The sequence below is a fragment of the Schistocerca americana genome, chromosome 2 (assembly GCF_021461395.2).
Source record: "Schistocerca americana isolate TAMUIC-IGC-003095 chromosome 2, iqSchAmer2.1, whole genome shotgun sequence".
NCBI classification, from domain to species: domain Eukaryota; kingdom Metazoa; phylum Arthropoda; class Insecta; order Orthoptera; family Acrididae; genus Schistocerca; species Schistocerca americana.
This window is the reverse complement of record NC_060120.1, coordinates 616,431,959-616,454,407: the sequence shown is the minus strand read 5'-3', so window position 1 is coordinate 616,454,407 and position 22,449 is coordinate 616,431,959. Positions and strand designations below refer to the sequence as shown.

At 40.4% G+C, this 22,449-nt stretch overlaps 1 protein-coding gene across 2 annotated transcripts in view; it reads right to left on the bottom strand.

Annotated features, from left to right (window-relative positions):
* Positions 1-22,449, bottom strand: part of LOC124596556 (G patch domain-containing protein 11) — a 132,757-nt gene that overhangs the window by 91,364 nt on the left and 18,944 nt on the right. For both annotated transcript variants that reach the window (XR_006978319.1, XM_047135742.1), the window contains exons 2-3: positions 12,557-12,795; positions 4,138-4,385 (exon numbers count right to left, since the gene is read on the bottom strand). Coding sequence is in view for 1 of the 2 variants with exons in the window: in XM_047135742.1 (XP_046991698.1) it covers positions 4,138-4,385; positions 12,557-12,795 (487 nt within the window). In the remaining variant the exon portion in view is untranslated. The remainder of the gene's footprint in view (positions 1-4,137; positions 4,386-12,556; positions 12,796-22,449) is intronic.

Sequence of the window (22,449 nt, the reverse complement as noted above, 5' to 3'; positions counted from 1 at the left end):
GTGTAGATTAAAATAAAATAAATTGCAAATTGGTAGGAAATTAAGCAAATGGGGCCTGGATAAGTTGAAAGAACCAGACGATGTAGAGTGTTTCTGTGGGATCATTAGGCAACAATTGGAGAAGAACAGGAGAAAGGAATACAGTAGAAGATGAATGGGTAGCTTTGAGAGAGGAAACACTGAAGGCCGCAGAGGATAAAACAGGTAAAAAGACATGGGTTAGAAGAAATCCTTGGATAACACAGGAGATATTGAATCTAACTGATGAAAGTACGAAATATAAAACCACAATTAATGAAGCAGACAAAAGGGAATACAAAAGTCTAACAAAATGAGATAGACAGGAAGCGCAGCACAGTGAAGCAGGAATGGCTGAGAAGCACGGGTGACTAGGAGAAAGAAAGATGCTGCCTAAAGGAAAATTAAATACATCTTTGGAGAAAAGAGAAGCACCTGTATGAATATCAAGAGCTCAGACTTCAAAAAGAATATAATAATTCCAATTCCAACGAAAGCAGGTGCCAACACGTAAGAATATTACTGAACTATCAGTTGAACAAGCTGCAAAATACTAACACGAATTCCTTACAGAAGAATGGAAAAACTGGTAGAAGCCAACATCAGGAAGATCAGTTTGAATTCCAGAGAAATGTAGTAGCGTGAGAGGCAATGCTGACCCTACGACTTCTCTTACAAGATAGGTTAAGCAAAGGCAAACCTAAGTTCATAGTATTTGTAGATATAGAGAAAGCTTTTGACAATGTCAATGGAATACTCTTTGAAATCCTGAAGGTAGGAGGGATAAAATACAGGGAGTTAAAGACTATTTACAACTTGTACAGAAACCAAATGGCAGTTATAAGAATTAAGGGGCGTGGACGGGAAGCAGTGGTTGAGAAGGGAATAGACAGGGTTGTAGCCTATCACCGATGTTATTCAATCTGTACATTGAGTATGCAGTAAAGGAAACCAAAGAAAAATTAAGAATAGGAATTAAAGTTCAGGCAGAAGAAATAAAAAACCTTGAAGCTCCCAATGACACTGTAATTCTGTCAGAGACATCAAAGGACTCAGAGTGGTTGAACGAATGGACAGCACCTTGAAACAAAGATATAAGATGAACATCAACAAAAGCAATATAAGATTAATTGAACATAGTCGGACTAAATCTGGTGACATTGAGGGAAACAGATTATGAAACGAAGGACTTAAAGTAGTAGATGAGTTCTGTTAATTGGGCAGAAAAATAACTGATGCTGGCTGAAGTAAAGAGGATATAAAATGTAGACTGGCAATGGCAAGAAACCATTTCTGAAAAAGAGAAATTTGTTAATACTGAATATAGACTTACACATCAGGAAGGTGTTTCTGAAAATGTTGGTATGGAGCGAAGACATGTATGGAAGCGAAACAAGGATGATAAACAGGTTACACAAAAAGATAACAGAAGATTTTAAAATATGATGCTACAAAACAATGCTGAAGATTCGATGAATAGATCGCATAACTAATGAGGAAGTACTGAAAAGAATCAGGAAGAAAAGAAATTTGTGATACAAAGTGACTAGTAGGTAATGGTTCATAGGACACATTATGAGACCTCAAGGGGTTTTAGTACTGGAACGAAGAGTGAGGGGGAAAATTGTGGAGGGAGAGAGCAATAAATGAATACATCAAGGAAATACACAAGGATGTAGGCTGCAGTAGTTATCTGGAGATGAAAAGGCTTGCACAGGATAGAGTAGAGTGGACAGCTGTCATGAAACCAGTCTTAGGACTGAAAACAACAACAACAATAACAAAAGATCTATGGACCACAGTGAAAGGAAAGTTCACATCCACAAACTGCACAGTCAGAACAAAAGATCTGAATTTACTTCAGGGAGCAGCTGATGATGTCACAGTGCAAGAGTGGATTAAGTGTGTATGCCATACTGAAATTCTGGAAGAAAATTACTTTTTGAAGGAAGGCATCCGAGAAAAATTCACTGAAAACATTGACATTGTTTCAAATGACTCCTAGGGCAATGAGTCTTCAGCATAGTATGATGAAAGAGCAATAATCAAACAATGGAAAATACAGGATGGAATGTAACAATTGCTTCACCTGGTACTACTCAACCCAACAAGCCGCCTTCCTAGATGTTGACCTTCACCTCAGAGATGGCTACATCAGTACCTCCGTCCATATCAAACCTACTAAGCACCAGCAATACCTCCACTTCGACAGCTGCCACCCATTCCATACCAAGAAGTCCCTTCAGTACAGCCTAGCCACCTGTGGTCGTTGCATCTGCAGTGATGAACAGTCCCTCTCAAAATATACTGAGGATCTCACTGAAGCCTTCACTGACCATAATTATCCTCCCATCCTTGTACAAAAACAAATCTCCAGTGCCTTATCTTTCCAGTCTCCCACCACCTCCAAAAGTCCCACAGTCCGGCCACAGAGGAGCATTCCCCTCGTAACTCAGTACCATCTGGGACTGGAGCAACTGAATTACATTCTCCGCCAGGGTTTCGATTATCTTTCGTTGTGCCCTGAAATGAGAAATTTCCTGCCCACTATCCTTCCCACCGCTCCTACCGTGGTATTCTGCTGTCCACCGAACCTACACAATATACTCGCCCATCCTTAAACAACCCCTGCTCCCTATATCTCTCCCTCAATGCGGTGCTTTAAATGTTGGAAGTTCGGTCATATGTCTTCCTGCTGTACTTCCAGAGTCACATGTTGAGATCGCTGATGCCCACCACATCCCAATACTCCATGTGCCCCGTCTCCCATCTGTGTCAGCTGTGGAGAGCACCATTCGCCTTGCTCGCCAGACTGCAGGATTCTCCAGAAAGAAAGGAAAATCATGGACTACAAGACCCTGGGCCGACTGACCTACACTGAGGCTAAGAGGAAATTTGAATGCCTGCATACTGTACGCACGACATCATCTTACACCGCAGCTACAACAGTTCTATCACCATCAGCTCTGCCAACCCTAGTCACCTCTCAGAGCCAGAAGACAACACCTGCCCCCTTGATGGTGGGGAGCACTTCCCTCCCGCTGCTCCTGCACCACCTATTTCAGGAGCAACACCCCTCAACCATCAGGGACATCCGTCCCCACTTCTAAGTTGGAGAAGCGTACAACTTCTTCAGCTGCTCTCGCTAGGAAGGGGTCCCTTGGGTCACTCCCTTCCCAGGTTTCTCCTAGTGGGAAAGATGACACCCACCAGTGGCTGAAGAGCCCAAAAGCAGCTGGTTGTAGTGCTTCATGCTCATCCCTAGTCCCAGAGACTGAACCAGTGAAGTCCTCCCAGCCAGTGAAACCCAAAGAACAGAGAGAGAAATCCAAAAAGAAGGTCCCCAAGACCAAGGGAATTGTGGTGGCACCCACACCACCACTACCTCCAAGCTCTGTGTTTTTGGATGAAGTGGGGATTCTGGTGTCCGCTGAGGACTTAAACTTACACATATGATGGGAAAGGGATTTGCAACTAAATTTATTAACAAATGACTAGAAATTACCCTTTTTTTGTTCATTATGAGGTGCCAAATGTCAGATTTTTTTCCTTCACTGAATTGTTGGCACTGAAGTAGCAAATAGATCAAACTTTTTTTTTTTCTGTATCACTTACTGGAGACGATCCTAGCAATTCTCGAAATGTCAACTTGTTTATGTACCTGTAGGCCACTTAACATCTTCCCATAGCAAATAGATCAAACTTTTTTTTTCCTGTATCACTTACTGGAGACGATCCTAGCAATTCTCGAAATGTCAACTTGTTTATGTACCTGTAGGCCACTTAACATCTTCTCAACTATACAGTGAATGGTTACTTTTATTTATTTTATTATATACCCAATCAGGGACTATAAAAGTTTATTAATGTGGTAATTAATTTTGGTCAACAATGACAATCTTTAGACCTTTTATCACGTCCAGATTATACACATAACCCTTCCACTTGCTCACAGATATGTGGTTAACAAAACACAGGGTTGTACATAGAGTGACTGCAACATTTCAAAATATTTTTATACATAAAAATAATAAATGTGAGAATGAATTATTGCAATGGACCACAGGAAAAGAACAAATGGTCTTCTGTAAACAGAACAACTAGATTTAATTACCAAACCTTTCTTTTGTCAAGCTGCTCACAAATTCTCTGACTTTTCCTTAGATCAGCTTCATTCTGACGTTCTTCCATTTTTCTTGTCATCTGACTTCTGTAACTTTCTATATCATTTAATTGATTCCTGTGTTTTAATAATCTTGCCTTAATTGCCAGTTTTTGTTCTTTAATTTCTTTCAATGCTGCTTCCCTCCCAAGACCTCCTCTATTTGTCTTCACAGCTATTGGTACAGGCTCCACAATTCCTGAACCTAGGTAAGACAATATTCTTTGCTTTAAATTAAACACATTTCTAATAACGAAATATAAATTGGGAATTATCGTACATTGTAAAACTTGAGATTAGAGGAACAAAATTATAAAACTGTATGTTGTATCTAAAAAGACACATCAGTTATCAGTACAGTGTAGTCTCATGATTTTTTAACTTTTGCTAGGCAGTCAGAAATTCACACATGCTTTCAAGAGACAGTTGTGAAGTATTTACAAAAATCCTTGATATTTTATACAAAACTTCTGAATTTCTAAACAGAATTACAAATTCTGAGTTGGTATTTTAGTTTAAATCTTCTAGACCACAAATAAACATTGAGTTGCTTGCCTTTTCATATATTCACTTTGCACAATATGAAATAATGGTTATGGGAATGAAACATTGGAAAATGCAGGATGGAATAATGACAGTATTATGAAAAGGATAGATTGCTACTTATCATATAGAAGCGATGCTGAGTTGCTAATAAGCACAACAAAAAGACTCCTATACATTTGAACTTTTGGCCAAAAGCCCTTCTTCTAAAACAGAAACACACACACACACACACACACACACACACACACACACACACACACTCTCTCTCTCTCTCTCTCTCTCTCTCTCTCTCTCTCTCTCTCTCTCTGTGAGTAGCAATCTAACCTTATCATAATATTTATTATGGGAACACTAAGATCATAGAGTGAATCCTACAATTAATTATCTTTCAGGTCAAGGTGCTCACATGACTGAAAACTTATTAGAAAATGGAAACCATACAGAAAATGAATGGAAAACAAATTGAGTTGTAAATGAAGTGTTTACAAACCACAACAGATTGAGCCAGCATTAAGCAGATATTCGATCCTCGGTTTTTATTTTTGGGTCTATATCCTTCCCAAGGGAATTGTTGATTCTGACCCTTGAACACAGTCAGTCATTCCTCAGTAAGGCTCTATGTACCTAAAACGACCAAGGTATTCACACAAGTGTCTACTCTAAAGTATATCTAGTGGCTGGAACCTGACTTTGGAATATCTCCTTCACAATACTGGATAACTGAATCACATAAGAACTATAAGGTTGTTCTTGTTTTTGAATGCACCCATTACTCTGTCAGAACTAAGTACCCTCCTTTTCCTAAATCCCTAGCTGGGGCAGTTTATCTGAATTCCTCTCTGAGAGCTATGTGATACTTTCTCACTTTTATACTCAAATGCATTACTATCATCGTCGTCACCTTCACCACCATATTATTACTATCACTATCACTATTATTATTATTATTATTATTATTATTATTATTATTATTTGTAGTCATAGTAGGGGAACTAGAGCTACCAGCATGACCATAATTCATGTTGTTGATATTTTTACAGAAAGTACCTAAGGGACCTGTACGACCTCCCACCCAGTTTCAATTTTAGCAGTAACTTTGTGTATGTATGTACAGCATTTTCATGAAAGGTTAACTTCTTCAAACTAGAAATGTACAAAAAGATTCTCAAGTGTGGCAAGCTAGTGTTCCTCATTGAATGGAGCTGGGATCCTACACCCATTTTATCCAGACTACAGAAACAACGTAAGTGACTACCACATAGCAATGCCCACGCACAATCTCCCTACAAATTTTCTGAAAAATTTCATCATGACAAATTTTCCAGTCCTTTAACAAGGAACAGGTGGTGATGGGAGACTACAATTCATCAAACATGGACTGGTGGAAAGGAATGGAAGGGAGATCCCCCTGGTACAATTTTGAACAGAGCATAATTGAGTCATTGTTAACATTCAGTTTAAGAATCATTAACGAAAGATGTACATGTGGAAGAGACATGGAGACACTGGGGAGTTTCAGATAGGTTGTATAAAGGTAAGATAAAAAATTTGAAACCTGTTTTTGAACTTCAAAACGTTTCCAAGGGCAGATGTGGACTGACCATAATTTACTGGTTGTGAACTGCAGGTTAAAACTGAACAAACTGCAGGAAGTTAAGAAACTAATAAGTTGGAAATTGAATAAAGTGATAGAACTAATGGTTGTTGAGAGTTTCAAAGGGAGTATTGGCACCGAATGAAAGAAAAGTGGAAAAGGACTACAATAAAAGGTGAACACATGGTTTCGATAGATAAAAAACTGTAGAAGTAAAAGATTACATGGGCAAAAAGACAAAGCCTGGTAGAAATTCTTGGATAACACACAAGATACTTAATTTAATCAATGATAGGAGACCATATGAAAATGCAGTAAATATAACAGCCAAATGGGAGTACAAAATTTTAAAAAAATGACATCGCTAAAAGTAAAGAATGGCATAGTAAGAACACCTGGAACAGAAATGCAAATCTGGAGAAGCATGCATGATTATGGGAAAGGTAGATGGCACCGGTAGAAAAATTAATGAACTATATGGAGAAAAGTGAAGCAGCTGTATGAATATCAAGAACACAGATGACAAGACAGTACAAAATATGAAAAGGAAAGGATGAAAAGTGGAAGGAATATTTAGAAAGGTTATAAAAAGGAAAAAACTTAAAGAAAATATTACAGAAAGAGAAGAGAAAGTAGAGGTGTAGATATGGTACTGGAAGAAGAATTTTACATAGCATTGAAAGACTTAAAAGAAGGTACCTTATCACACTATCTCAGACTTATTGAGATCTTTGGGACAGCCAGTAATGATGAAACTAGTTCACTTGGTATGCAAGGTATATGAGATAGGTGAAATATTATCCTCAGACCTCAGGAAAAATATAGTTAAAAAGTAAAGCAGATGCTGTCAAGTACGAATATTATTGGGCCATTAGTTTAATGAATCATGCCAATAAAAACAAACGCCATCTAGGTAACTTTAATACCAATACAATGTCTTTCATTAAATTGGGAATGGTTATGGTAACCTATATACATTAAGTCCTTAATTATATAGTATCTCATGGCTGCAAAATACTGATGGGAATTATATACAGAAGAATGGAGAAACTGTTGGAAACACACTTTGCGACAGATCAGTTTGAGTTCTAGAGGAATGCAGAAACACGAGAGGCAATACAGACCCTACAACCTGACTGAAGAAATCTAAGCCTATGTTCATAACATTTGTAAATTTAGAAACATGTTTTCACAATGATGACTAGAATGCGCTCTTTGGAATTCTAAAGGTAGCTGAGTTAGAATACATCGGGTGAAAGGTTATCTGCAACTTGTACAAAACCAACTTCAACTATAATAATCAAAGGACGTGGAAGAGAAGCAGCAGCTGAGAAGTGAGAAGGACTGGGTTGTACCGATTTCCAACATAATTCAACCTCTGTATTGTGCATGCATTAGAGGAAACCAAAGATAAATTTGGATAGGAAATTTAAGTTCAGGGAAAAGAAATAAAACTTTGGTCTGTGCTAACGACATTGGATTTTGTCAGAGACAACAAAGGATCTGGAAGAATAGCTCAATGGAATGGATAAAGTCTTAAAAATAAATTATAAGAAGAACAGCAAAAAAGTAAAACAACTGTAAAGGAAGAACATTGTATTGCATCAGGTGGTGCTGATAGAATTACATTAGAAAATTGGACACTAAAAGCAGCAGATGAGTTGCATCAGCAAAAAAACTGATGTTGGCCAAAGTACAGGTTGGTTGGTTGGTTTAAAGGCGGGGGAAGGGACTAAACTACGAGGTCACCGGTCCCTTGCTCCTAATAAAACAATGCCACAAGGGTGAGAATAAAATGGACAAAACATATAACACAAAACGGAAAGAAGGAAAAGCCACAAGAACGAAGGGAAGGCAACGAACACCAAAAGAAACAAAAGAGGACAAGAAAACAACAGAGAGACGCTAGAAACAGAAGAGAGTAAAACATGAAAGCAGATTACAGTGGCTGGCCAACCACGAGAATAAAATGGGAAAGCCAGTCACTCTGCAACACATTAAAACCTCCACCCTAAAAGCACTACGGTGAAGGACATGGAGGGACAAAGGACATGCTCTAAAACCTACATAGAAGTATAAAACCCACTCTCACAGATAAAACGTAAAACTAAAGCTGCTGCGGAGCCATTGTCACCCAACACCGAAGGCAGGGTGCTGGGAATGTTAAAAGTCTGCTGCAGACCGGCTAAAAGTGGACAGTCCAGCAAGAGGTGGACAACTGTCATTTGGGAGCCACAGCGACACTGAGGTGGGTTATTGCGATGGAGTTGGCCACGTATGGCCAATGCGGAGTCGGCAAAGGACAACTGATTCCCTGCGAGAGGCCTGCACGGAAGACTTCCACACATTCATAGTCTCCTTAATGACACACAGTTTGTTGTGTGTGCTGTTATGTCATTCTGTCTCCCAAAGCCGGAAAACCCTGTGGCGTAAGACAGAACACAGGTCAGCTTCGGAGATGCCTATCTCCAGAAGCTGTTTCTGCGTCACCCATTTGGCCAGCCTGTCGGCAAGTTCGTTGTCAGGGATTCCGACGTGTCCTGGGTTCCACACAAACACCACGGAATGGTGGGACTGTTTCAGGGCTTAGATGGACTCCTGAATGGATGCTACCAGAGGGTGGCGAGGGTAGCACTGGTCGATAGCACATAGGCTGATCAATGAGTCAGTACACAGGAGAAATGACTCACCAGGGCATGAGCAGATGTACTCAAGAGCAGGAGATATGGCCGCCAGTTCTGCAGTGAGAACATTGAAGCCAACTGGCAAGGAGTGCTGCTCAACACGTACTCCATGAACATATGTGAAGCCTACATGACCATCAGCCATTGAGCCATCGGTGTAAACCACTTCAGAGCCCTGGAACACGTCAAGAATCGAGAGGAAGTGACAGCGGAAAGTGGCAGGGTTAATGGAGGCCTTAGGGCCATGCTAAAGGTCCAGACGAAGCTGCGGCCGAGGCGTACACCAAGGAGGTGTACATGAACGGACCGCAAGTAGAGGTGGTAAAGAGAAGGACTCCAGTTCAGAGAGAAGGGACCGCACGCAAACCGCAATCGTTAGCCCCGATCTGGGCTGCTGATGAGGGAGACGGACTGCCACGGGCGGGAAAAGGAGAGGGTAATCTGGATGCTGAGGGGAACTATGAATGTGTGCTGCGTAACTGCCGAGCAGTTGCGCACGTCTGAGCTTCAGTGGAGGGACACCAGCCTCCACCCGTACGCTGTTCACCCGACTCGTCTTAAAAGCCCCTGTCGCTAATAGAACCCCACAGTGGTGCACAGGGTCAAGTAAATGCAATGCTGAAGGTGCTGCCGAACCATAAACCACACTCCCATAATCAATTCGGGATTGGACAAGGGCTCTGCAGAGCCGCAGTAGTGCACAGCGATCTGCACCCCAATTGGTGTTGCTCAAGCAACGGAGGGCATTGAGGTGCTGCCAGCACTTCTGCTTAAGCTGACGAAGATTTGGGAGCCAAATCAATCGAGAGTCAAAAACCAGTCCTAGGAATTGATATGTCTCCACTACAGTGAGTGGTTCATCATTAAGATAAAGTGTGGGTTCCGGATGAACAGTACGACGCCGACAGAAGTGCATGACACACAACTTTGCAGCTGAAAACTGGAAGCCGTGGGCTACAGTCCATGACTGCGCCTTGTGCATGGCTCCCTGGAGGTGCCGCTCAGCAACAACAGTACTGGAGCAGCAGTACGAAATGAAGAAATCGTCTGCATACAGAGAAGGTGCGATGGAGCGCCTGACAGCTGCTGTTACTCCGTTAATGGCCACTAAAAATAGAGAGACACTCAATACAGAGCCCTGCGGGACTCCATTCTCCTGGATATGAATGGAACTACGGGAGTCACCAACTTTGACACGCAAAGTACGGAGTGACAGGAAGTTTTGGATAAAAATCGGGAGTGATCCCCAGAGACCCCACTCATACAATGTGGCAAGGATATGATGTCGCCAAGTCGTGTCATATTCTTTACGTAAGTCAAAAAAAGGCAGCAATCAGGTGTTGTCATCTGGAAAAGGCTGTTCAGATGGCAGACAGCTACTGTGCGTATTTTGTGCCAACATTTATGATAACGACATTATAAGAAAGTCAGCCAAGCCTAACTGGAACATTACAAGAGAAGAAAGTAAGCGTGGAGGTCATCAGCATTCTCCACCAATGAGGTTTCCAACAGACTTTCAGCAGCAGCCAGGATCCACGACATTATAGGTTTCACCAAGGATGCAGTGAACAAACTTAATACTGCAGGAATATATGAGCTATCCACAATGAGATTTTCACTCTGCAGCGGAGTGTGCGCTGATATGAAACTTCCTGACAGATTAAAACTGTGTGCTGGACCCAAGTTAGAGTCTCGGTCCGGCACACAGTTTTAATCTGTCAGGAAGTTTCACATTTGAGCTATGTTGCGAGTGCAGAACTGCCTAAATAGGTGAGACGGGTAGGACAGTCAGACGCGAGTACTGGAATGTGAAGCTATATGGTATTAACACAGCACAACTGTTATCCGCCTGCTTAGCTGGGTGGTAATGTGCTTGCCTCCCATGCACTGGGCCCGGATTCGATTCCCAGCTGGGTTGGAGATTTTCTCCGCTCGGGGATTGGGTGTTGTGTTATCCTCATCATCATTTCATCATCATCGGCTGTAAGTCGCCCAACGTGGCGCCGACTGAAGTAAGACTTGCACTTGAAGGCCGAACCTGAATGGGACTTCCCAGCCAACAATGCCATACGATCATTTCATTTTTAAAGCACAATTGCTGGCATCCCAGTTGTTGGCTATCACAGTCCAATGGGCTGCATGCAGTTATGGGGCAGAAGCCTCACAGAACTCTGCCTTCACAAACAGTAACAGAGGAATTGTCAGTGCATTTCCATATACACCAGGAAGGAAACATGCCCCCACCAGAAGCCAACCACTGATTTACATACTGTCACCAAGCAGTGATGAGCTGTATACTCCTTGAATAGCTTCTGTCCTACTCTTTACCTTTCATCAAGACTAGCTTATTATATTCTAGAGCTAATAAAGTTGCACAAATATGAGGTTTCACCCAAATCAATCATCTGCAATAAATATGGGTACTTTTCCTTCTGCAAAACCAGTCTTATTCCCCAACACTGTACACTAAGGCCAAGGCTGAGGTATTCAAGGTGTTAGCATTACCACCCCAATACTTCCCTTCAGGTCTCATGATAAGATATTTCTGTTATTTAATATCTAGATTGTTTGAGATGGTCTCTGTATGGTAGTAAGCAATCTGCTTTAACTTCTAGGTCTTGAGTTGAAACATGACTGGCTGGTTAGCTCCTGATTGTTTGTTTGTGGCTTCCGTGCACAAACCAGATAATCAGGAGCACCTCTGAGCCCACTACCTTAGGCACATTTAGCATTAGATGGTCTTTTTTTTTTTTATCGCAACATGTGTTGGCTGAGAGTCCTTTAGTACTATCTTTCACAGATCTTTAAATGTTGTTGCCTGTGTTATTACAGCCACATCAATAGTATATGCAAATGCCTATACTATGATCTTTAGCAAATCTGAAATGTGTAGGCTTAAGACTGAGCATGGTAACATTTATCCCTGAGGAAGAATGTTTATGAATGCATATTCTCTGTTCCTGTGGTCATCTAAATATACTGCAAATTCCCATTCTCTCAGCATATCTGTCAAGAGTGTAAACATTTTCTTGTTTCTTATTGCCTTTGCCAGTTTAATTAGCTTTAATAACTGGTGTAGTGTTTTATTATTTCAATCATCGTTGACACAGTTGCAGGCTTTTGAACAACATTGTTTATGCTTAACAAAATTAATATCATGACAATCAATTTCCATTCTGAGCCTCATAATTTTGCCCATAATTTAGTTCAGGTAACTAGTTCTTTCACTAAAGAGTGCACAGGTGTGTGTGTGTGTGTGTGTGTGTGTGTGTGTGTGTGTGTGTGTGTGTGTGTGTGTGTGTGTGTACACACACACAAATGAGGCACTAAAATCTTGAGGTTGAATAGTGAACTCACAAACTGTTCCTATGGCAGCACATCAGTATTGCTTAACAGCAAAAACTTTTAGGAAACAAACATTTCCAAAATTATCAGGAGAAAAAGAATTGTGAGCTACAAGATATTTTTTTCACAAACATGACTTTTTGAATGTGGGATGGGTTGTAGTATGAAAGTCTGAAACAGTAACAAGGAAAACTTCATGACTCTAACCTGATTTTCCAATAGCTGATCCTGGTTTGTAGCCCATTTTCTGCAGAAGGGCAAACCCCTTATTGTCACTGGAAATTGCTTCTTTTAGTCCTTCGTCCCTCCTTTCTTCCTCAAGCACACTTTTTCTTGGAAATATTTTCTTATTTTCTGCATCTTTCACCAATTTTTGTTTATATATTGTATGTGATCTTTTCTGACTGTGGTTATGTATTAAGCCCGGTCTTATGTCCTGTTGTTCACTGGAAAGGTTCAGATTACATTACATTTATATTGATACAAGTCATTTCTAACAATTATTTAACCTATAACAGCAAAGAAATTACCACGAAAGCTGCTCACTCAGACAACTTTTTACAACATATCACGATAACAGTTTAGAGCACATTTGTAAGAATCCAAAAGACATTTACATTAAGACTCAAAAATATATTCAACAAAATAAGTGTTTCCACTTGTACTTATATTATCAACTACAAGTTTCAAAACATTGTTGCTACATAAATGATGCACTAACACAGTAAGAGACAACATTAACATTTACAATTGTTTCATTTATATGATTAAGATTTATACTATTTGGATGAACCAATCACACTAATCATATATTTACACACCTTGTACCCCAAGGCACACCACATGCATTAATATCATTTATAGTATTAATTGAAACAATCAGAAATGTTATCCAACCAGGTACATTAGCAGTACGACTAGCAGCAAATATAATTGCTGGAAACTTATGATGAGTCTCTCCAGGGAACGTCCAAGACACCTTGTCACGGGAAAAAGCATTTCCCTCAGAAAGTATCACAGTAGGGGACCAAGAAAGCAATTGTATAGTGGTATGCATGGAAGAAAGTGGCCAGGTGATGCATCCTGTGTAGCAAGAGATATAGAAAACTTTGCAGGATCGCCAGTTTATACTTTATCTCAGCCCCACACCACATTCTCAAGCCACTGCCAACTTTGGTAACTAGCAACACAGGTCTCCCTAGTAGGATTTATAAGCTCAAAAACTATCACTGTTGTTGTTTCTTAATGTAATCCTTTTTACATTTGCTTTATACCACCCTAACAAATGCTGTACTGGCTAAGAACTCTCACCAAGTCACAACTTACGCAAAAATCAATTCTAAATATTATATGTGCAAATCGAAATGCAGCTATAGGATAATGTGGCAGAATGATGCTACTGACTGGCTGAAGCGCTATGTGGTAAACTGCCTCTTTCCATTGCACATCATCCCACCACGTGCCTTCAGAATCTTAGCTGGTAGACGCTTGGCCCAGAACAGCTAGCTACTGCAGCTCTCACTCACCACTGTCTGCAATGGCTGTCTTTTCCTTATGTCGTAGCCTGGACATCATGCTGCTGATGCCGATTACAAACCAGTCAGCACCTGGTAATGAAGTGGACTACAGTTCTTCAGTTAAAGTCTACCTGCCCTTGTTTTGTTGGTCTGAAATTAATAACTAAAGCCCTGGAAAGCAGCTCTGAGGTAATTGCTAAAACTGACATGTTGTTGTTACAAAGCTGGACGAGGAGCAAAATATATTGAAATTGTCCATAAATACGGAATACTGTTCTGGCTTCCTTATGATGGATGTTACGGTATTAGTAAAGGTGCTTATGCTGCTTCCTTGGAGGGGACAATTTACAGATGCTCAAATCAATCTGATAAGACTTTTCCAAATTTGTAGCGGGAAAATGATTTACACAGGAAGGAGAGCATAATGATATGGGCATGTCTCCATAAGCCCCACTGGTGAAAGTGTCTGCATATATTATTCCTCTAAGTGGTACTGTAAACCCTAACAACACGTAGCCACTTACAGCTGGTCAGGTTACTAATGATGAAATGACACCTTCTGACTCTATATTGGCAGTACTAATAAGTTGTGAACCTGGACATCACTAATTCACTTGACCATATGAAACACAACACTATCCTACGGCAACTCTTGACTGAAATACTTTGACAACCAATTTGACAGGTATGACCCTTCCTTAGTTCCATAGCTTAATATACTCTGCCACCAGGAGTCTGAGAAATGTCCTGGCTCCTTTGACTGAATAGGGCTAGGCAAGGGAGAACAATGCATTCCCTTATAATGACCAGGTAAAGTGTCAAATGTAACAGGAAACACCAAATCTTTTTCTAATACGAGGGCGGTTCAGAAAGTAACCTCCGATTGGTCACAGTGCGGGTTGTGGGGGGAGTAGCGACGCCATCTGTGCGTTCACGCACTCAACAGGTCAGTCGGCATCAAGCCGTGGTCGAGTGAACGTCGTACCTGCGCTAGTTTAGTTTTTGTGGCAGTTTGAAATGTGTGCTGCAATAGAAAACCCCGCCAAATGTGAAGTGCGTGCTGTCATAAGGTTTTTTACAGCCAAAGGATATTCTGCAGCAGCTATTCATCGTGAGCTTTGTGCCGTGTACGGACCAAGAGTTATGAGTGAAGGAGTTGTCCGTGAATGGGTACGTTTATTTAAAAGTGGACGAGAAAACGTTCATGATGAAGAGAGGAGTGGTAGACCATCATTGGTGACTGACGAACTCGTTCAGACAGTTGATGCAAAAGTTCGTGAAAATCGACGTTTCTCAATGTCGGAGTTGTCTACTGGTTTTCCACAGATTTTTAAGACTCTCTTGTACGAGATAGTGACAGCAAGATTGGGTTACCGTAAGTTCTGTGCACGATGGGTGCCCAAAATTCTTACCGACCACCACAAAACTCAAAGAATGGCCTCTGCATTAGACTTTCTGTCACGTTATGAGGACGAAGGAGAACCATTGTTAAACAGAATCGTGACCGGTGACAAAACCTGGATTAAGTACGTGAACCCTGAGACAAAAGAACAATCAAAGATATGGGCACATTCAAATTCGCCTACCAAACCAAGAAAAGCCTCGCAAGATTTTTCTGCCAGAAAACTGATGGCAACGGTGTTTTGGGATGCCAAAGGGGTGTTGTTGGTTGAATTCATGGAAAGTGGTACGACCATGAATCAAGACGTGTACTGTGAAACAATAAAAAAGTTACGACGGGCTATACAGAACAAACGCCGTGGTATGCTGACTTCCGGTATCGTTTTTTTGCACAATAACGCCCGTCCTCACTCTGCTCGCAGAACAACGGCCCTTCTTGAGTCCTTCAAGTGGGACGTTATCAACCATCCACCTTACAGCCCAGACCTGGCGCCAAGTGATTATCACCTCTTCATGCATTTGAAGAAATGGCTCGGGTCACAGTGGTTTGATGACGACGAAGAGCTCAAAGATGCGGTCACAGGCTGGCTCCAGGCACAAGCGGGTGATTTTTATGCAGAAGGAATTTCAAAGCTTGTGAAGAGATACGATAAGTGCCTCAATTGCTGTGGAGACTATGGAGAAAAATAGTGCAAAGATGTAGTTGTAAGATGTATATATTAAAATATTTTTATTTAACTTGGTGTATTTTTTTAAATCAACCGGAGGTTACTTTCTGAACGGCCCTCGTATATGCAAGGGGTTAGTCACAAAAATCTTTCATGGAACTCAAGTCCCAACTCCCCATTCAGTGATATACATGAGGTGGCAGAAGGCTACATTCTGGGTGGGAGTGGCGGTCACTTCCAAGAACAGGTCCATCCATGTCTGCACACTGTCTCCCCGGATGATCTGGAGATTTCACCACTGCACCATGTTCGTACTACTGCAAATGTAATGGCATGATTGGTGATTTCAAGAACACATTCCACAACAGCTTCTTGCTCTCGCTTATAATTTTTCTGTATTTGACATTCAATAACAGAATAGCTGTGAGGTTTTTGTCTGGTGTTTGCCAACCGAGTCATCATACAGTTACAGCCCTGCCCTTAATTGCAAAGTCGGCACTCTTCACTCTGTAAGGTGATAAGGGGTCTTCAGGATTGGCCTGAAGACTATAATGGACACATTAGTGTCTTGGTGGATCACATTCAATCCAAACATTCCTGGGCACTGCTAGAATACTCGTACATAGCCTAATGACTGTAGAGACTTGAGTTAGTCTCACTGGACATCCATTTCAGTGTCTCTCTCTTGGGTACTGCTCAATCAACTACGTATATCCAACTGGGGAAGTGGTCAGCAGAGTCAAAGTCATCACAGAGAAAAGAAGAACATATCAAGAGATCAATGGCGCACAATGGCTATGTAGCAGTGCTAAAATGTGTCCTCTGGTGTTTTTACAGTAGACAAAGTTTCTGGGAAGATGTAGCTCCCAACAGTCCAACTCCAGAGACAGTTGGCAGTAGAGCCTGACATGTTATGTGCATGAAGGTCAGCAAAAAAGGAGGATGGGATGGGAAGGCTGTATGATAAGGTGACAGAGAGCTACTAGGTACAAATAAACAATAGGAGGCAGGTACAAGAAACATAAAAGTTGACTTGTGTGGGATGTACATAGTTATAGTAGCTGCATGTGAAATGTTGAGTGGAGGAAGTGAGGAGTGGTTTCCATCACAGGTGAAATACGATCACTCCATTTTTAGCCCTCTTCACACTGAAGTGACTTTTCTGGAAAATTTTTCAACACTTCTGCAACTGGCTGACAGGTTACTTAGATGTATCCCTTGAGTTCTTAATATAAATTCCATTTATGTTAGACCGAAAGACAGAATCATTTTTAATGTTGACATTTCTCTTCCTCTATCCCATTTTCTTTCCCTGGAGTCAGAGAAACTGTAATTACTCCCTTTTTTTTTTGGGGGGGGGGGGGGGGGGGGGGACAGACAGGAGAGTAGCAGTCCATCCTTTTCATATTACTCATATTCCATCCTGGACTATCCATTGTTTGATTTTGCATAATGGCTTTTCTTCCCTCCCAGAACCCAGTGATGTTTTCCTTTCTTACTGTTCTCTAAAGCATTACTTTACTCAATGTCTGCCTGTTTTCTTTCCCTTCTTTCCTGTGTGTTATCTTTCACCTTCCAGACTGCACAAGCTCTCACTTACAACCCAAACTGTATCGATGATCTCGTGCACGCACACCACTCGACTAGGTGACTGTGCTGACTGTTGGTGCGACATCTCATGTCACGTTCTTATCACTGATGTAATCAATCATAGACCTTCAAATTGATTACACTTCCTCTGTCACTCTAGCATATATTCTCATGTGTTTTCCATACCTTCCTGTGCCACAAAAACTTGTTGAACATCGAGCTTACCAATGCCCCTGCCCCTTGCTATTCCTTTATTCCAGAATGCACTTACTAACCTGCTGTGCCCTCTCATGAGTAATACTAATCCATCAAATTGCATCCCACTATCATCTTTTTATTTACTTTTTCTTTGATTTCTGTGTTTTCACATTGTTTTTAGTTTGTTTTCACCTTTCACTACTGGCTCTACTCCCTCATGATTCACCTCTTTTGTCTTATACTTCACCCAGTCTATCCTTCCTGTGAGCTATTCCAGGGTGAATGTATTTACATCAGGCTTCTTCCATTTTTGTTATGCAGTTTTACCCATTTTTTATCTTTTGTCATTCCATCCGTGCCAACACAGAAAAGTTTCCCTATCTCTAGCCAGAACCCATTCCCACATACTGTTCCCGCATTGTTGCCTAGCTTACAGAATCCCTCCAAATGACCTGACCAACTCTGGCTGCAAACTCACCTTCCACAAAGACCTCTATCAGTTCAAATTCCATCAGTCCATAGTCCTCACCATCCCAATCCTGCAAAACCATGTAAATCAGGCTCAAACCTCCTTGCAATACATCTGCTCCATCTGTAGAATTCTCCTGCTCTGCAATTCAAACACAAAGTCTTGCCCTTCACTAACTAGAGTAGCTTGCAACTCCCATCTTAGACTAGCACTATGAAAATGTCAACAAGAGTCTCCACATCTCTTCATAGTTGACAAACTCTGTCTGTTAGACCACAACCTCAAGAGCTCCCTCCCATCACCACACAAAATCCTAATCAAAACAGACTTGAAACACAGCCATAAACATTTCCTCCACAAGCCTTAGTCCCACAGAAGTTTCAGTTCCTTACACAGGACTTACCATTTGCCCCACTCACTAATTCACCCATAAAGGACTTGTTAAAAGACCTTCTCTCCATCTCTTGGCCCCTTCAGCAGAAACACTTTTTCTTTACCAATAAGTAGAGCATGGATAAGTTGAGAATTTGGGTATCATCCTGTTGGCCCAGCGGTCAGCACATCATCTAGTATGGAGAAGACGCGGGTTCGAATTTCAGTCTGGCACAAATTTTCAACGTTCCCCATTGATTTCAACCAATGGCTATGCACAGCCAACATTTGTAATTCATATGCGCTTAATTCAAAGCGGCTGTTGGGTCAAAAAGCATCAATTCTTACAGAAGTGTCCTGAAGAATTCTTTTGCACATGTCTGAAAGAGCACACATCACATATAAATAATTTTTTCCCCATTATGTGTTCATTGTTCTTCCAGGAATTGTGCCTGTATGTTAGGAAAATGTGGAACTAATGACTTTTAATTTCTTTCTTTATTTTATACCATTTAAAGGTAAGGACCTAGCTTGTTTGGAAGAAACCGGCTGATAACTTTTACATAAGAAGCGTTCACTATTTTAGGAGTTGATACTTCTTCACTCATTTCATCAATACTTGTGTCATCTACAGCAAGATTTAAATTCTGCCCCCTGATCAAAATAATCCAGAGCAGCCAGAGTTAGCAGACACGTGTGACATGTGCTTGCTTGTGTGAATATACATTTTCTTTTCTTTTCTGAAGAAGACTCTGGATGAAAAGTTAAATGTGTGACAGTCTTTTCATTGTGCCTGCTTGTCGCTCACCATATTTTTATGGTGAGTAGCAATCTACCCCTTTCATAATATTGTTGATTATTCAGCTATGATATTTGTATCAGAACACTTTTCATTATCTGATGATGGCAGTAACCAGTTTACATATGTGATCAAGATATACATTCATAAATAAAGGAACAAACATGATCACAGACTCGTTTACAGGCATCATGTCTTCAATGTGTATCTCTGCCCATTGCAATAATCAATGACATAATTGTACATTTCCATGTCATATAAATGAGACAAAAAAAAACGAAAAATAATACTAAATCTCCAACAATAAGATAAACATGGCACTTTTAGGTCCAAAAACAAAAATGAATTCATCAGCTACAAAATGCAAAATCAAAGTAATTCACTAGAAAACCGGCACAAACTCTTTCAGTGCAAACTTGACTTGCTTAAATCACAATGTCAAATGACTTACTGATGTAGTGAACAACTTCAAAATAAACGCCATCAGAAGAGAGTGCCACCAAATACAGTGAAACCCCATTTTTACACTTTTCAAGGGACTTCAGAAAAATGGTGTAAAATGCAGGAAAATGTAAAATTTGGGAAATAACGTTTTAAGCTGTAAAAGTTACTTATAGGATACCCCCTTGCACTTTATGTAGGATATAGGTACATAACAGGCATCAAAAGACTTGTCAGGGGCTTGTTTATTATCTAATGAAGGTTTATTATCTAATAAAAACTGCTGATGTAACTGGAATTGATAACTGTCTGGGAAGCAGGAACATTTGACTCAATTTCATACATCACAATTGATGTTGTTGAAAGTCTGCAGCCGTCATTCATTATTTAAATAATGAAATACTGCACTAGTTACATATTTTTTCATGCTCAGCATGACGCGTCTCGAAAATTTTTTCTCGTTGTCAAGTGCAAATATGTAAATAAGTATTTTATGTGCTGTTTGAATATGTGTTATTTGCATCTCTTGCACTGTAGTCATCTCTTTGAGGTTATCAGGTACGGTGCCTCATCAGTTATGTGTACATACACACACACACACACACACACACACACACACACACACACACAGTCTCTCTCTCTCTCTCTCTCTCTCTCTCTATATATATATATATATATATATATATATATATATATATATATATATATATATATATATATATATACTCCACATTGTTTGTTTGTGTAACACCACAAAAATGCATTCGTAAATACTGCCCTTGACAACGAGAATAAATTCTCAAAACATGGTTTGCTCGGCATGAATAAAATACGTAACTGGCACTGTGTTTAACTAAAAACATTTGAGCAACACAAAGTGAATGACTGTGTCAACCAGCGCTCCAAGTGGCCATACACCGAAACATGCTAAATATGGTTCAACAAAGCTGTCACGTTGATCACCACAATCACAAAACTGCATTTGTGCAGTAGAGACAGTTATGAAATGGTCGTGATTGGTCATGATATCTTCATTCGAACGAACCTAGTTACTCCCATCAGCCACCATGCCAAGTTAGGTTGGCAGCGGTGGGAGAAACAGTATGAATTGTTCCAACTTTTACATGTTTACCGGTTCAAATCCACTGAGTGTAAAGAAACTTAACCGCGTAATATCTGTAAACACTACTGGACGGCCAACATCATGTCAACGTTATTTTTTCTCCACAAACAGTTTGGAACACACCACTCAAGAACACAGTATCAGCACAATGTCATACAACACAACACTTAACTCATGGGACAAAGCAGTAGGGGTGGAATTGCAACTTTCAGTTGACCTACTTTCCCCAGTAGATAAGGTGAATGCTGAGTCAGTTCCACTGATAAGGCCATGGACGACTTCCTGGCAATCCTTGACTAATCCTATCCTGTGTTGTATATATTTTATTTATGTAATGATTTCCAATTGGTCATGTCACCATCTGCAGCTACAATTATTGAGAAATCAAGAGTTAAAAGACGAATGGGAGTTGATTCAAATCACTACCCATAGAAGCATGAAACAAGCCAGTATGACTAAGAGAATTAGTAACAAAACCTTGAGAGACAAGGAATGCGATTTTCAAAAGAAACTGAAAGAAGTGATATTGAAGCCAACCATTTTACAGAAACGATTAAAAATATTGCATATGAAATAGAATAGCATGGAGAGCTGCATCAAACCAGTCTCAGGACTGAAGACCACAACAACAACAACAACAACAACAACAACATAAAATAGAACTAGAAAACAAGCAAGGAAAGCATAGACATTTCAATAATATTGTGAAGAAGCTCTTGCATAAAAAAGAAAGCTTGGAACAACTGACGTAGCAGGAAAACAAGAAGTACAGGAAACGCTATCAAGTTTGAGAAGACGCAAGCAGATAAAATTATTAGAATCAAATGAAATGCTTTGAATGGGAGCAACTTACAGCCATAGAAGATCACTTTTAAAAAAATCATACAAGAGACTATCACAAAACACTGAAGAATTATACGTCTATCTACATTCAGCAACTGCTGTGCTTCAGGGAAGAAAATGGAAAACTCGCTTAACTTCAACGGTCACTAGCACCCAGACTACGTTAGGAATGCACCGCGAGGCACAAGTTTAAAACAGCAACTAAAAGGGAAAACACGATAAAGGATTGACAGGTATAGGATTGAAAAAACGAAAAGCTACTGAACTGTGAAAAACCAATCAAACAACTGGACCTCCATGATAATATTCCAAAAGAAAATTCAAAACCACCAAGCATTGATATGATTCAAAGTTACATCAAACAAAACACAACAAAGCCCCAGGCGAAGATGGCCTCACTGCAGAAATTCTACAATCTAGCTGATATCTAGGTGTCACAATCATAAAAGAAAAACTAGATAAGGTCTGGGACATTAAAGCAATCCCCGAAAACTGGAAGGTTATGCTAATTCACACACTTTAAAAAAAAAAGGGGGGGGGGCCAAAACACAAATATCTTAGGATCAGAACAAGACGCAATTCTTCTTAACATCAATATCTCGCATATTGGAGAAGAAATCACACGAGTAGACAATGACAATGAACTCTTTTATGCTTTTGAGAGTGATCCAATGACAAC